This window comes from Orcinus orca, chromosome 7 (assembly GCF_937001465.1).
Source record: "Orcinus orca chromosome 7, mOrcOrc1.1, whole genome shotgun sequence".
NCBI classification, from domain to species: Eukaryota; Metazoa; Chordata; class Mammalia; order Artiodactyla; family Delphinidae; genus Orcinus; species Orcinus orca.
The window spans coordinates 41,793,151-41,810,581 of NC_064565.1; the positions used below are offsets into that span (position 1 = coordinate 41,793,151).

General features: G+C 38.7%; 1 protein-coding gene across 1 annotated transcript in view; it reads left to right on the top strand.

Moving 5' to 3' along the window:
* Positions 1–9,584: 9,584 nt before the first annotated feature.
* RIF1 (replication timing regulatory factor 1) overlaps positions 9,585–17,431 on the top strand; it is a 66,503-nt gene continuing 58,656 nt past the window's right edge. Inside the window, exons 1-7 of the mRNA XM_049712483.1 lie at positions 9,585–9,854; positions 10,270–10,385; positions 11,126–11,204; positions 13,235–13,331; positions 14,438–14,565; positions 14,659–14,753; positions 15,623–15,812. Coding sequence (XP_049568440.1) covers positions 9,630–9,854; positions 10,270–10,385; positions 11,126–11,204; positions 13,235–13,331; positions 14,438–14,565; positions 14,659–14,753; positions 15,623–15,812 — 930 coding nt within the window. The 5' untranslated portion in view covers positions 9,585–9,629. The remainder of the gene's footprint in view (positions 9,855–10,269; positions 10,386–11,125; positions 11,205–13,234; positions 13,332–14,437; positions 14,566–14,658; positions 14,754–15,622; positions 15,813–17,431) is intronic.

A 17,431-nucleotide genomic window follows, 5' to 3' on the forward strand; every position in this document is an offset into this window, starting at 1 on the left:
TCAAGATACACCAAAGTATTTTAATGTAACAGAGTATAAAAAGTTCACTGGTATGATTTCAGATTCCTCATTGCAATTAATCTTTGAGAAACTACTGCTTGTCAAGTTTTGGTGTTACATAAAAGGAGAATATCCACAATTATCTGAAAAGGCTATTAAAATACTGCTTCTTCTTCCAACTACATACCTATGCCAGGCTGGATTTTCTTCCTACTCTTCAACAAAACAACACAGCACAATAAAGTAAAGGTAGAAGCCTTTCGGAGAACTTAGCAGTCTTCTATTAAACCAGACAAAAAAGTAAAACATAATGCCATGCTTCTAATCTTTTTCATAAAATCTTGTTGTAATTAAAATATAATATTTATGTTAACATATAGTGGGCTCATTATTGTTTTTAAATGAATTCTAAAAGTAAATATTTAAAAATTTCCGAAAAACAAAACCAAACCAAAGTAAGCAGCAGGAGAATATGCAGGTTAATGGCAAACATTTTCAAATGGTAGACCTCCAAAGCAAAAGGTCTATTAACCTGGGCTTCCCTGGTGGCGCAGTGGTTGGGAGTTCGCCTGCCGATGCAGGGGACACGGGTTTGTGCCCCGGTCCGGGAGGATCCCACATGCCGCGGAGCGGCTGGGCCCGTGAGCCATGGCCGCTGAGCCTACGCGTCCGGAGCCTGTGCTCCACAATGGGAGAGGCCACAACAGTGAGAGGCCCGCGTACCGCAAAAAAAAAAAAAAAAAAAGGTCTATTAACCTTATTAAACTTCTCAGTGTAACTACCAAATGGCTCTATTCCAAACCAAAAGGTCTAATTACTTAGAACAAAGACCTAAGCGTAATGATCTTGTGAAAAATAAACTACTTGGTTATACATCCCAGGCTAAAAGAATACACACAGTAATGAGAATTCAATGAAAGTAGAGCTCAGGCGGTTGAGACTGACTCACCTGGCAGCTGACCTAATGGCAAAGTTTGGACCAGTAAGTGTACCTGTTGGCCCAGAGCTTACCTGGAATACTGCCAAACGAGTTTTTAAAACAATCTTGGTGGAAATTCCAGAATTACCAAAGGATAATGAGACTGCCATTGATATCTGAAATAAAAAGGCAAAGCTGAAATTTACCGCTTACTATAGTAATCTAGAGCTATGCTGGTCAGGCAGAGTCTGAGCAAAGCCAACTACTGGACCCAGGGTTTTTGGGAGGCATGGAGCTCAGGATGGGTGGGCTTTGAGAGGCATAAAAGGGTTGGCGTGATCCTTCAAAGCTTGGTTACTTGAGTGACTATTGTTGACTGGTTGGTACTCAAAGGCATCTTTTCTGGAGTGAATTCATGCCTGATCAGCTGACTGTAATACGCAAGAGGCTAATGATGATCAGTTGGCTTACAAAAGCAGGTTCACGGAGATGAGTTGTGCCTATCAACTGAATGTGTTCTGATTGTGACTTTGTTCTATGGCTACAGAAAAATCGATCTTTCCCTAAATTTGTGAGAATTTCTCATTCTGATTTTCTTACATAACTACAATACAATTATCAAACGTATTTGTTGTAACATATCTTTGTTCAAATTTCATTACTCCTTTAAAGCAAAAAAAATTTTTTTAATTGAAGTATAGTTGATTTATAATATAATATTAGTTTCAGGTGTACAGCATAGTGATTCAATATTTTTGTAGATTATACTCCATTTAAAGTTATTACAAAATAATGGTTATATTTCACTGTGCTGTACATCTTTGCTGCTTATTTCTTTTATACATAGTAGTTTGTATCTCTTAATCCCATACCCCTATCTTGCCCCTACCCTTTTCCCTCTCCCTACTAGTAACCACTTTAAGCACTTTGTTCTCTATATCTGTGGGTCTGTTTCTGTTTTGTTATATATATTTGTGTTATTTTTTAGATTCCTCATATAATTGATAACATAGAGTATTGTCTTTCTGTCTGACATTTCACTAAGCATAATACCCTCTAGGTCCATCCATGTTATTGCAAATGGCACAATTTCATTCTTTTTAATGACTAATATTGCATTGTGTATATGTATATGTATATATATATATTACATCTTATATACTACATCTTCTTTATCCATTCATCTGTTGATGGACACTTGGGTTACTTCCATATCTTGGCTACTATAAATAATACTGCTATGAATGTTGGAGTGCATGTATCTTTTTGAGTTAGTATTTTTGGTTTATTTTGGATACACACCCAAAAGTGGAATTGCTGGATCACGTGGTAGTTCTATTTTTAGTTTTTTGAGAAACCTCCATACTGTTTTCCATAGTGTCTACACAAAATTACATTTCCACCAACAGCATACAAGGGTACCCTTTTCCCCACTTCCTCGCGAACCTCTATAGACTTTTTGATGGTAGCCATTCTGATAAGTGTGAGGTCATATCTCATTGTGGCTTTGATTTGCATTTCACTAATAATTATTCAATGCTGAAAATGTTTTCATGTGCCTGTTAGCCATCTGTTTGTCTTCTTTAGAAAAATGTATTTTCAAGTCTTCTGCCCATATTTTAATCAAGTTGTTTGTGTTTTTGATATTGAGTTGTATGAGTTAAAGCAAAATTTATTGTTTCCAAAATGTACTGATCCATGATCATGCATGCATTTAGTTGTCATGGCTCTTGTATCTTCTTTATTCTGAAACAGTTCCTCTGCTTTCCTTTGTTCCTCATGACCTTGTCATTTGAAGAATATAGGCCAGTTTGTTGTTTGACTTTTTTTTTTAATTAATTAATTTATTTTTGGCTGCATTGGGTCTTCCTTGCTGCACATGGGCTTTCTGTAGTTGCAGCGAGCGGGGGCTACTCTTCATTGTGGTGCGCAGGCTTCTCATTGCAGTGGCTCCTCTTGTGACAGAGCATGGGCTCTAGGCGTGCGGGCTTCAGTAGTTGTGGCGCACGGCCTTAGTTGCTCCACGGCATATGGGATCTTCCCAGACAAGGGCTCGAACCCGTGTCCCCTGCAATGGCAGGCCGATTCTTAACCACTGCACCACCAGGGAAGTCCCTGACTTTTGTTTTTATTGGACATGCTTCAATATGGATTTTTCTGATTCTTTCCTCATGGAGAGATTCAGGTTATGAATTTTTGGTAGGCACACCGTAGAAGTGATGTTGCTTCCCCAGTGAATTACCTCAGGGAATCTCAGTGATACTAGTTTGTGCAAGTTTTGGTGATTTTCATAGGTGTCTCCACTGTAAAGCTGCCATTTATCTCTTCTTATTTGCTTATGAGGAGATACTTTGAGACTGTGCTCCCCATGAGACTTTTGCTCAATGGTTTTTTTTTTTTTTTTTGCGGTACATGGGCCTCTCACTGTTGTGGCCTCTCCCGCTGCGGAGCACAGTCTCCGGACGCGCAGGCTCAGCAGCCGTGGCTCACGGGCCCAGCCGCTCTGCGGCATGTGGGATCCTCCCGGACCGGGGCACAAACCCGTGTCCCCTGCATCAGCAGGCTGACTCTCAACCACTGCACCACCAGGGAAGCCCTGCTCAATGGTTTTAACACTTACTGATGATTATTGCCTGAATCGATTATTACTATCATGGTTGCAAAATGGCAATTTCCTAACTCTGTCATTCCTTCTCCTCCCTATATTTTAAGTATCAGTATGGGCTCATGGATTCTTTTTTTATTCAATGGTTTATAATCCACTGTTCCAGATTCAGCCAGTGGGAGCCCTTCAAGCTGGCTCCTGAGTCCTTTAAACATGTTCCCAACATTTTTAAGTACTTGTTTACTTTCTGGCACGAAAAAGATATTCCAGGCTCTTCTCATACTTTCTCAACCCCAGCCCTGGTGTTAGTCATTTCTCTAAGGATGTCTGATTCCTTTTAGTGAAACATTTTTTTCCATTAAAATATTTTGGATTTCACTACATATTAGTAAGTATATAGTTAGCTGACTAGTATTATACAATATAGATGTACCATAATCTATTTAACATGTCCTCATTGGTTGTTTCTAATCTCTTTTTTTTAAAATCAAACAATTCTGCAATGAAATGTCTCCAAACTTTATTTTGTTTATGAATGAGCATATTTGTAGGATAATCGCTTAGAAGTAGAATTTTTGCATCAAAAACTCTGGAAATTTGTAATTTTGATAAATACTGCAAATTGTCCTTCCAAGAGATTGTACCAATTTACATTTCTACCAGTATCATATGAGGGCTGACAATGAAGCTTACAAATTTAGGTCAAAATTCTGTTTTATCCATAGTACACTTCGAGGATTTAAATTTTTCAGTTATATTAGCTTACTAGAATAGGCAGTTTAAGAAAAATTTCCTTAATCCAGTGATCAAGAAAAGTAGAGCATTTAATCATGCCCATGAGTAGCCCTGGTGATGAATTTGAACTGGATTAATTTTCTAAATTTGTGATTATGTTCTTTCTCCAAAAAGGCCTAAAGCATAACAATCAGTCACTATCCCTTTTGGCTCCTCAAGGCTGTCAGTTTCAATTATCTTTGTAGCTTTGAGCTTCTAAAGACTTGTTTTCTCTCCATGAATCTGCTTTGAAATATAGGCAAATAATTTCTGCCATACATGGGTGGGTTTTTTCAAAAATAGATTTTTATATTCCAATTACAAATAATAGTTAAGAGCTGTCCTACAAAAGTTAAAGAAAACTTGTGCCTTGAACACAGTAGGAATCTCAGACTTTGGTATTGAAAAGAATCATTCAGGTGCATATTAAAAATGCAGATTATTGGACTTGTCTAAGAACTTCTGATTCAGTAGGTCTGAGAGGTATAGACCAGATATTTGCATATAGAGAAGATTTCCGGTGATTCTGATGCAGTGATCTTGGAACCACACTTTGAGAAATATAACATTAAATTATTGCTGATGGACTGTAGTCTCATACTTTTAATGTGGGCTAGGAAACCCATTTCAGTGAAAAAGTGGTGGTTTTTTTTGGAGGGGATGGGAAGTATTCATGGTTTTATAACATGTTGTTTTACTTAAACCTGAGAAACCAATGTTTCTATGGCTAACATTTTCTGAATATTTATAGTATGTACACACTCATTGTTTAAGCAGTTTCCATGAATTGATATTAACTTACATATACCTCACAAGCCCATGAGGCAAGTACAATTACTCTCATTTTGCAGCAAAGGAAACTGAGGCACAGAGGTTGAGTGGCTTGCCAGTCACACAGCTAAGAAGTTGTAGGGTCAGGATTCAAACCTTAGCAATCAGCCTCTGTTATACTATGTTGCCCCTCTCTTTTCATTTTAACTTGAAGGGGCTCAATTTTCTCATCCGAAAAGGAGTTGGCTTGGTCCTAAATGGTAGGAGCTCTGCACAGCTCACTGGAAAGCATGTAACTATATGTACAGATAAAGCCTTTGGTCTGTTAAAGGATTAAAAGCACCTCTTAGTTAATACAATTGTATAATTTTGTGGAGTAGGTCTGAGTGCAAAGGTAGTAGATTTCGTGAGGGTCCTGGGGTATGTTATTAGCTATATATTTTTATTGTATCTGAACTAATGATGGGATGAAATAATCCTTAAAAAATTTTTCTTTTACCATCTATTAACTGCTGAAAAGTCCATCATGGGATCTTTTAGCAACACAGGACTAAAAAGCTAAAACAATCTCAAAGACTGCCTTTCTTTAAATGAATCCAGTGAAATAGTTATCATGTTGGGTAATGTTTCAAATGTCTCTCAGAACCCTCATACCCCACAATTTTTAAATGACAAACTTTAAATTAGCTCATGTATTTCAGAAAAAAAAAAAGAAACCATGTGATTTTTCAATTAATGTAATGTATTCATGTATTCATGTAATAAACACCAATTAAAGACCTACTATGTGCCAGCATTTGTGCTAGGCACTAGGTAATAATATTTATCATTTACTGGACTTTGATGTTGGTGTTTTTCTTCTCATCTTACTGATGAAGACACGGCAAAGTTAAGCATTTTGGGGGCAGATCTTAAGTTGCACAGTGGCAAAGCAGTATTTCAATCCTCACCAATTTGACTCCAAAACTAGGTGCACTGCATTAACTTTAGTAATTTGGATTACAGATGGATACTTTATTTTACTAAATGATTAACTATAGTAAATAGTGAGTTTTCATAGGACTCTTTATATTGAATTTTTCTTACAATGTTCAAGAATAAATCTACCAATGAAAACCATACCCCACAGGGCAGAGCTCATTAAATGTTGATGAATGAATGCAGCTTAAATAGATTAGTTTTGGGTTACACATGACTACAGTAAAGTTCCCTAGTTTACTCTTTAAGCTTCACATTGCTTACTTGTAAATCCAGGAAAAGTACTTCATCTTAGAACCATTGTGAGGAATAAATGAGATCATCTATTAAAACATCTAGCACTCAGTAAAAACAGTTAAAAAAAAAAGCAATATTATAATCCTGAAATTACATGTTTAGGCCATAAACTGGGATCCTAGTTGGACAGATCTAAGAATTATGAGGTAAGAAGAATTATTAGGACCACTGGGGCAAGTAGGAGAAAGGAGTCATTGATAGATATGAGATTATATGCTTGATCTTTGTTGAAAAATGTGTGATTAAAGACAAGAATGGGGAAATTAGGCAGGAATATGGGACTGAGGTTGCAAAACTTTTCATCCTGAGGGAGATGTTCTGAGGAGAAACAAAGATATAGGATTGGGAGAGGCAAAGCAGATAGATATTAGTTGAGTGAATATATGAAAGGATGGATGAATTAATGCATGGACAAATCAACAAATTAACTCAAAATATTCATTGAGTGTCAGGTAGTACAAATTTATTGCTCAGTGGGAGCAGGTCCATGGTGGTGGCTTCAGAATTCCTATAAAAGAGAAGCTTGGGAGTAGCAATCCGGTTGGAAGGGTGTCTGGAGAAGGGTCTAGGTGGTGAATGAGATTTGTCTAGACTTTATAATCTCTTAGTACCTTAGATCAGAAAATACTAAAGAACAGGGAAGGGGCTCTGATTGAGATAATGGCTGGAACTAATTTCCCTCAGGCTAACCCTCAACTCTGCCACTGCAAATGCACAAAACCAAATCAATGGGCTACTCACTTTAACAGGTCTATGTACAAAGCACTATGTCAGCATGGAGGCAAAAACATTTAATTCTCCATTGGGACAGAGTAGATGAGGGAAGGATTTCATTAAAAGGTGTGATTTTAGTTGACTCATTTATCACACTTGAAAAATCGACTTAATATTCTAAACACAAGGAACAACATAGACCTTCAAAGACATAGAAAAGTTAGAGATCCCGGCAGACTGTTCAGAACCTGGCTTAAGTGGGGGTCAGGCTGGAGGTGAAGCAGTGGCCCAATAATAATAGGCTTGCATGTTATGCCAAGAGTTTTGAAATTCATCCTGATTGATGGGAACTGCTAAAGAATCTCAGGCATGGGAGTGACAATGATAAAATATTACATAACATTTTAGGAAGATCACTGTTCTACACATTTGAAAGAGGAGCAAGATGACCACCCCAACCTCTTCTCTAAAATGAGAAATTCGGAAAAAAAAAAAAAAAAGAATAGAACAAAGGCCCTATACACAAGGAATTTACATTCCAGTGGGGAGAGGCAGACAATAAAAAATAGATATACGATGTAATATCAGATTGTGATAAGTGCTAGAAAGAAGAGTAAAGACAGGTAAGGCACACAAGGATTGAGTGGAGGTACTTGTCTAAAGGCAAACAATGTTCTTTCCACTTATCTCGTAGCTACCATAAAAAATAATAGGGTTTCAAGATCCTCTCTCACTTTCCAACACAACAGCTCCACTATACTGAAATCTCAATGTTGCAAACTTCTCCATGTATTTCATTCATTGTCTAATAACCTCTTTACCTTCTTAAGTATTGTCTTGCCAAAGTCCAGAAAATGAGGAGCAAATTCCCCTCCAAAGGTTAAAGAACTCGTTATCAGGCTGAACTAAAAAGCTGTGTCTGCCATTACTTCTACAGTGTCTCTACACCTCACCCAGACACAGCTTTTCACCATTTCTTGAGTCTTTAATTTCCAGAGGTAGGCTCTGGAAAAACAAACAAAAACTTGCAGGTCTCCTTCCCTCTCTTCCTTCATCTTTTTATTTGATACATGTTCTGTGTTGAGTGCTTGGTTTCGCAGACATTTTGCTAGATGCAGATAACACAGAGGCGGGCAAACCACAGCCTGAATTCTGGAACTGTGTGGATGAGCAGTTGTACTGTGTGTGGATAAGTAGAGGCTCAAGCCAGGTGCCTGGAACCTGTGAGGCCAGAGTGGAAGGAACAGTTGCTGTTGGGCCTTAAATGCCTGGTTTAAAGTTGATACAATTCTGTGTGCTGTGGAAATTGCTCAGAGGTCTATAAAAAGGTAAGAATTGACTTTCATTAAGGGTATACTGTATTATTTCATTAAGGGTATACTGTATTATTTCATTAAGGGTATACTGTATTATTTCATTAAGGGTATACTGTATTATTTCATTAAGGGTATACTGTATGTATTATTTTCTTCTGACAATTTCAAAGGACTTTTACAGGCCATTTAGGAGGGGATTATTCAGCGTTCCTGTTCACTTTGTTGTCTTCACTCAGAGTCATGCACATTAGATACTGAAAAAAACATAACAGCATAATTTTGGTCCTAATACTTTCGTTATCGCTCGCTTGCTTTACTTGTCATTTGCCACGAACTTCATTAGCACCGCGTGTTAGGCCCACGGGCGGCAAGTGCATTTTGAGAGGTGCAAGGTTTTATCTGCCTAAAAGTCCAGTGCCCTCCAATCTAATTGGACAAGATTCAATCTGTATCTTTCCGTATTAACCATAATCAGATTTTCATAGAGTAAATAGTTATCGCAATCATTGTTATGAATTAAGTCACACGTATACAACTGATGGAAAACTTGTTCCCTATGAGTACTCAATTTCCAATTCGTTCAAAACACCAGAAATTTTATACAAATCTTTTCGTGTATTTTCTGCATTAAAGTTCTCTGAAAAACAAACAACAACAAAAAACAAAACGGGTATACTGTAGTTTCTCCAAGTGTTAACTGTTAGCCAAGTCCCACCCTTCAACACCTGAGGCCAATTAAAAGAATGCAGATCCTAAACCTACGGAATCACAATGTCTAAGGGCGGGGCCCAGAAGCCAGCAGTTTAATCATGAATATCCCCAGGTCATTGTTATGTATACTTAGAACTTGAGAGCCTCTGGACTCTCCAAACTTTTTTCAGTTAGCTTTCACCTGAACCTGAAGTAGGTACTATTATCATCCCTATTTTACAGAGGAGGAAGTTGAGGCATAAAAAGGTTGACTAACTTGCTAAGGTCACACGGAACTAGGGTTGGAATCTAGACCAATCTAAACGCAGCTCTTAAACATCACAGTACAGTTATCTCCTGTTGCTAAATGATTTGTTGCTAATACTTCAAGAAGTACTGGACTTGCAGTTTGAAGACGCACTAAATTTAGTCTGGTAAACTTGGGCGATTCACTTACATTTTGAATTTCAAGTCCCTCGCGGGTTAAATACGGGCCAAAACACCCCCACCTGAAAGGTGACCTGAGGGGCAGGGCGGGGCAGCAGGCAGGGAAGAGAGGCGATCGATGACTCCGGCGCGCCGCTGCCTGTTGGATTGGCTCGAGCCTCTCCCGCCAGGCCTGTCCTACTCCCGCGCGCTCCGGGGCCCGCCCCCGCCGCCATCTTGGTCTAGGAGGGAGCGGGCCGCACGCGTGAGTAAACAGTCGGAGCCGGGAAAGTCGAGGTCGGGCTGCGTCCGGGTGCTGCAGGGCAGCAGCGGAGAGGACGCAGGCCTATCTTCGTACGTGGGGGTGAATATCGGGGTCACAGTGATAGGCAGCGGGGAACCGTCAGCCTGGCGCAACCTCCGCCCCCTCGCGGTGAGACGCCTCGCTCCCCGGGCTTCTCCCGCCGCCGCGCCGGTCTCCTCCCGCTGTTGAAAGCTGCCCGGGAAACTGGTGGCGGGAGCGGGCCTTGGGCGGAGCGCGGCGTGGGCCTGGGAGCGTGTTGCGGCGCGCAGGCGGAGGTTCGGAGCTTGGGTTTGTGCGCGAGGGGCCCGGGGCGTGGACGCGGTGGCTCTGGGAGGGCGGGGGCGGGCGCGCGGGGCTGGGTCCCGGACTCACGCGGAGCCGGGCGCGCGGGGCTGGGGCCTGGACTCACGCGGGGCCGTCGCGGAGCTGTTTCCATCGGTCACTGGATTGTCTCCTCTTCCGGTCCGGGCTTCAGGGAGGGGCCGACATGACGGCCCCGGGCCACAGCCCCTTCGTGCCGCTGTTGGAGACTTTGGAAGACCCTTCCGCCTCCCATGGAGAGCAGACCGACGCTTACCTGACTCTGACCAGGTGAGGCCTGCTGGGGGTATGGGGTGGGGCACCCTGGCGGGTCTTGGGGAGGAGATAGTCCGGGTGGGGCACGCGAAGCGAGTTTGTGTATTCTGTAAGTCTGGCAGCTGCGGGGACGCCGGGGTGCGGTGTGCTAGGTGACGTTCCCGGCTGCGGGTGCTGCTGCCCTTAAGGTGCAAGTTTTGAATGAGGAATCCTGCACGTGTGTCTTGCAAGCGAAGGGTTAAGAAAAGTTTGGTTGGAAGGGAGCGTGCTGGAGTAATGGTTTTTCAGCGTGAGCCACCTGTGTTTCGGGACAGTGGGGGAACCCACAATTGGTTTTTTAATAGAGAGCAGTAAACCGAGTTCTCTTTTAATCGCAAATGTTTCCCACGTTTTTTTTTTCCCCTGCAGACCATGTTTTTCTGAGTTAAATGTAGTTTGGAAACTGCAAGGAAAGGGTAACAACTGGTACAAAGCTTTAAAGATTTAGTAAGTTTCTTAGTTTTTAACTAGGGGTAGATTTCCCTGTTCCCTCTTCACATAGGGAAGCTGTCAAAACCTGTGTACAGTGTGGATGCACAAGTTATTCTGAGGGTTTCTTCGTATTTGTATTCTTATATGTTCTTAAGCATCTTAAGCACTGGGTCAATTAATTTGCCCGTGTTCTAACAATGTTTAAAAAGATTATGCAGGTATTTCATAGTTCATTTTTGTGTCTGCTGTTTGCATAAATTTGTGTTCTTTCTGCTTTTCTGAAGTCGTATGACTGGAGAAGATGGAAAAGAAATCATTATAGAAGTTGAGAAGAAACTTCCTCAGCTATTCAGAGTTTTAAAGGTATGTATGTATATTTGTTGTAAATAGTTTTTACTTTGTGGGGAAAACAGGTTTTGCCAATTAATTCAAAAACTTTGAGTCTAAAATGAAATAACAGCAGGGTTATTATAGTACTATTTGAGGACTTACAGTGTATCAGGTGCTGTATCAGGTGCTATCTTAATTATCTTGTTTTCTCTCACTTAATCCTCCCTGCCCCGGTGAGGCTAGTCTTTAATCCCCACTTTGCAGAAGATATTAGTTTCATGTGCCTAAAGTCGGCTGTGGCCACTTGAATCCAAAACTTGCACTCTTAATAGGAAAGCAGTGATCAGAGATTATTTAATCTGTTTTTTTTCTCCTTTTGTAGCAATGTACTTTTAAATAAAATGAATCTGTTGTTTTGTCATTGGTCTACTTGCGTGGGTAACATTCATTTTTTTATCTTCACTCACGCTTAGTTTTTGCCACTCTTGCTTAGTTAAAAAACCGCTTATGGTTATCTTGTTTGCTTGTTTATAGGGAGGTTGTGTATTTTAACATCAAACTGAGGACCTGTACTCTTGTCGTCACTTGAGTATACTGTGCCTTTGTGACTTGACTTTCCTTAACACGTAACTTAATTTCCTTGTTTTTAGAATAAAGAGGTTGAACTAAATCTCCAAAGTCCCTTTGAGTTATTTTTGTGACCCTGTTTTTGTGCTTTTAAACGGAAGTATTCTGTCAAGATGTTCATTATACATTTTACCATGATTTCGGGCCAAATGTTGAGGCATTGGGGGTACTACCATGCCTACTCTTAAATATTCCTGTTATAGTCATCAGTGGTTTTTGTTCATGTAAGCAAGAACTTTATTGTGTAGTAGGTCAAGACTTGTTAATAGTATAAACAATATTAATGGTATTATTTATTGTCCCATTTTTCTTCATTGTCATTTTCCACATTCTTATAGTGTATTTGTTGTGATGAAGACATGCATAATGTATTTGGTATTTGAAAGCATGTAGGATCAGAAACTCATTTGTATGCGTTTTGAGTCAAGTTGCATTGTTTGTAAATAGGGTTTGTAACTAAAATGCCTAATTATTTAGAAGCATGTGGGTGGTTAATAGGAAAATCAAAAGTTGATCACACACATATTAGCTACTATCTAGGAGATATAGTAGTAGCTCTCATCGTCTTAAGTGTTTAAGACTTTGTATCTCAGGGTGTAGTATTTTGGATGTTTGGTTTGATTAATTATGAAAGGGGTGCTCCAAGGAAGTGTCTCTTCTTATATTTGACTGCTAACATTTACCATTCTTCTCTGTCAAGAGTAGCAGATAGTCGAGGATTCATTCCTTGGATATTGGATTCAGAGAAATGGGGGGATTTGAAGATAAATCACTTTGGAATGGGAAATGGTACCAAGAATGCAGGGTTACAAGTAAATGTAGGGTTGGAGCAAGACTCCCTTGGACAGGTTTGGGATTTTATAACTTTTACATACAGAATATGCATTGGGCTTTGAATTCCAGATGGTTATGGACTCAAATTCTCCTGTCTGTGAAGTATTGAGATAATGTTTAAAGGTCCTAGCTAAATAATGTTTAAAGGTCCTAGCACTTTAGCTACTTAGTAAATGTTACATTCCAGCTCCTTCCCTCTCTGTTAGAGGTGTTGCTCCACTCCATAGCTAATATGTCAGCTTTTGCCTTTGAGTCTTGCTTTCTTTTTGTGGAAGGGTTTTGCTCCTACTCTTTGTTTCCTGTCTAGTGTCTTCAGCATCTTCCATTTGTTAGCTTTTTTTTTTTTTTTGCTTTCAGATGTGTGGAGATATTCTTTTCCTTTTAAGAAAAATATTCTTTATTTAGCTGATCTCTACCTAGTTTCCTTCTTTCTTTGCCAAGGTGTATCCATGGCCTCCTGATCTTAATCCTTTTTAATCTGCTCTCAAAGATCAGTTGATTGTTGGAATTAAAATGTAATTTTGTTTTTAATCAACTTTTGCTGTCTAAAAATTAATTTACAGTTGTACTTGTTTGTAACAAATGTTATTTTGTTTTCGAAGACTCACATTGCCAGTCAAAACTCAGAGCTCAGTAGTGCTGCTCTGCAGGCCTTGGGGTTTTGCTTATATAATCCGAAAATTACCTCTGGATTATCAGGTAAATTTATTGTGATATAGTATTTTTAGAGTTTATAGTTTGATACTGTTAAAAGTACTGTTACCTCTCTATTAGTTTCATAACCTGTAGTTTAGGATTTGCTTCTGAGAAAGTGTTTAGGTTATATCATTGTTGGAAGGTTTCTTTTCCTTAGATATAGTTCTGACTTTGTTACCATAAGGTTTGCTGTAAAAGAAAATAAAATAAGCCTATTTAAAAATAATTGTTGCAAAAACTGAACCTTGTCCTTTATAAAAACACACCTGCTTTGGAAGTTTATAATTAGATGGAATTAATTTTGGAAGTTAGATGGTCATTTATTTTACACAAGCATGTGTTAAGGAACATGCTGTAATTTGAAAAGTTCTTTCACCTAGTGGTAAATGAGATAATTTGGAGCTAAAAGTGGTAATGAAAGCACAGGATCTGATGCTTTTCTGAGTTTTCAAGCATCCTTGGACCTCTGTATCCTTGGATGCAGAACCCACGGATGTGGAAGGCATAAGGGACATGAGCATCTCTTGGATTTTGATATTCCTGAGAGGGGATCCTAGAACCAGTTTCCCATGGATATCAGGGGAGGATTGTGATCTTAATTATCGTTCTGTAAGTAGCTTGTCATGGTAAAGGAAACCTGGGAGGTGATCTTTAGAGAGGGGAAATTAGGAATAGGGATTAAGGATATCAGAAAGTTGTTACCATCTTTTTTTTTCTGAGGAAAAAGTTTCTGCTTTTTTTATATATAGAAATGTTAGCAATCTAAAGTAGGAGTTGTTCATTTTGGACCAGAGATAAAGGATTCATAATGTCTTGCCAAAAATTGACTTGTATGTTCATACCTAATAATAAGACCTTATAGAAATATTTTAGTTGAAAAATATCTGATTTAGAGGCTACTATCTGTTTTCTCTGAGAATACCTTCCCTCTGACCTGAGTTTTGTGTTTTGGGAAGAAGTTTGATATCAGCATTGGTTCTCTGGTCCTTTTCTCTGGATATGCATTTAACTTTTTGACACTGAAGGGAACAGGATTTTTCTCTGTTTTTCTGTTAGAGATTTTAAAGGATGTGAATGATTCCACATAATTAAAACTGCTTATTTTTCAGAGACAAATATTCAAGAACTGCTTTCAAAACTGAATGATATTGTTAAGAATTCAGATAAAAATGTACGTACTAGGGCACTTTGGGTGATATCCAAACAGACGTTTCCCACTGAAGTTGTTGGCAAAGTAGTGAGTATAGTTTTTGTATATGTCTTCTTAACCACATGCCAGTTAAAAACTTCAGACTTATTCGATTTGTATTTATTTGGTTCTGTCTTTCAGGTATCGAGTATAATTGATTCATTAGAAATAGTCTTTAATAGAGGAGAGATGCATTCTGCTGTTGTGGATTATGAAGCATTAAATGTCATCATAAGGTATGAGTTTGTATGCTATGGAATTTAGAAGAACAGTTTCAGTAAATTTAGAATTTACTTTAAGGAGTAGTCTTATGGGACTTGAATTTGAGTTAAATATTAAAAGAAGGAAATGTCTTCTAGACTAAAAGCAAGTAACAGGAAGAAGGAAGTAGATGTGCATAAGTTACTAGGTTTCTTTATTTTTACTGAGACAGTCCTTAAAATACAGCCTTGGTTCTGCTGCTGCTGCTAACACACTTCTGGTTTTAAAAATTATTTCTGTTAAAGCTTTTGCAAGAGTTTAAAAAATAATACAGACTTTTACGTGAGCTGTAACAGGCATTTAGGAAAGCATTAAATAATTCCTAGCAGCAGATGAGGGGAACAGGAAAATCCCGTCTTCTTCCTACACATCCTTGCTTTTCATAATGGATGTGCTGACAGCATGAACCGTTGATATGCTTTGCCTTAACTTGTTTTTCATTCTTTGAAAGTTTTCTTTAGTTGTTGAGCTCTATGTTTTAACTACTTAGTGTTCTGATGCCCTGATAGATGTTCACAGTGTATCATGGTTCTTTGCTGTCCTGTGTTATAAGAATATTGAACTTAATTCTGTAAAAATAATTAGTATTTACATTTTTTTAATCTGAAGGAAAGATGATACGTTCTCCTTATTTGAAAAGTTTATTAAAATAATAGGGAAGTCTACAAATTAGCAATTAAAAATTAGATGTATTTTTGTGTGTGTATATATGTGTATATAGTATTGTAAAACAGTTGGACCATACTATGCATATTTCTGCATACTTGTGTACTGTATATTTTCCTGGTACTTTAGACGTAAAAGGTGAGGTCAAACTAATTTAGTCATTGATTTCTCTACACAGGCTAATTGAACAAGCCCCAATTCAAATGGGAGAAGAGTCAATTAGATGGGCAAAATTGGTCATACCATTAGTGGTTCATTCGGCCCAAAAGGTACATTTGCGGGGAGCTACTGCTCTAGAGATGGGAATGCCGTTGTTACTTCAGAAACAACAAGAAATAGCATCTATCACAGAGCAGCTTATGACTACCGTAAGTAATACTTGAAGGATTTTTTGGATACTGCATTGTAAGGTTTTGCACCAAGCTGAGGGCTCATATTGGTGTAATTGCTCTATGATCTAGGAAGTTCCTCTTTGAATTAATACAAAGAATTGTTTAAGTTAATGTAGTCACACTGATCCTATATTATAGTAAGGAAGGGAGCTGTCTATTCAGTGTTATTACAATCCAGGCATTTTACCCCATCCCCAACGAATGGTGATTGCAAGAAATTGCATTTTTGGAAAAGGGAGAACATTAACTGATTCATCGCTATCTGGATTGATATAGCATAATCCCAGTAGATACAAATTTAATGCACACAAGTGCATCTAGTGTGTACAGTTTCCTAAAGTTATTACTTACCCCAGGTTTTAGGTTTTTCAACCTTTCTCATATTTATTGAGCACCTGTTATATACTGGACATTGTTTTAGGTACTGTGTGTATAGCAGTGAACAAAAGCAACTTGTGGAGCTTATTTTCTAGTGGGAGAGATAATAAAGTATATAGTATATTTAGTAAAGAGCATTAATGGAAAACAGCAAGGACTGGATGGAAAGTGCCATCGGAGAGGAAGGGTGAGGTGGTCAGGGAAGGAAAAAGAATAGGTTATTTGAAAGGTGATTTGAAGGCGATATAGGAGTTAGCTACCTGAATAATATGCAGTAAGCTCATTTGAGGCAGGAGGAACCATGAGCGCAAAAGGCCTTGCTCTGATATGAGTACTTGGTTGTGTTCAGCGAACACTGGGCAGTAGGATAGAGCGATGAGGATGAGAGGAGGAGGAGATGATACCAGAAACAGGGCCAAATCACATAGGACCTCGGGGGCCATTGTAAGGCATTTGGTTTTTACTCTGGGTTATATTGAAAACCGTATTTGAAGCTTTTGAGTCTACAAGTGATATGCATACTTTGGTTTTAAAGGGATCAGTTTGCGTTGAGAAAAAAAAACTCTACGTAGGAGCAGGGAGACTAGTTGGGAGACATTACAGTAATCCAGGAGGTGGTGGAGATGTCCAGATTCTAAAACCTGGGGTTTTGTTTATTTTTTAAAATTCAGGATGCCTCATGGTAAGGTTTGGAGTCTAAAAGTGATGCCAGTGTCTTTGTAAGTTTTTTTAATTGATAAATTTATTTCTTAAGAGCGTATACAGTCAACCCTTGAACAACTTGAGTTTAATCCTTGTATAATTCATAGTCGGCCCTCTGTAGTCATGGTTCCTCTGCATCCTTGGATTCAACCAACCACGGACTGTGCAGTACTGTAGTATTTACTACTGAAAAATATCTGAGTATAAGTAGAACGCACAGTTAAAATTCACATTGTCCAGGGGTCCACTGTATAAAATTCTTAATAAATTTGAACTTAAATTTTCTCAGATGTGTTACCCATGAAGCTATTAATTTTTAAAGATAGAGTGAGTGGTTAAAGCATTATCATTTGAACTCTGATGATAAGCAAGCTGAAGTTTTTAGGGGAAAGTATATTGGTAGGGAAAAAAACTGTTGATGGATGGAAGAATGGCCAGATATGTGATACGACAAGCATAGTAAAATGTTAGTGGTATTTATACTTGGATATTTACTGTAAAACTCCATCAGCTTT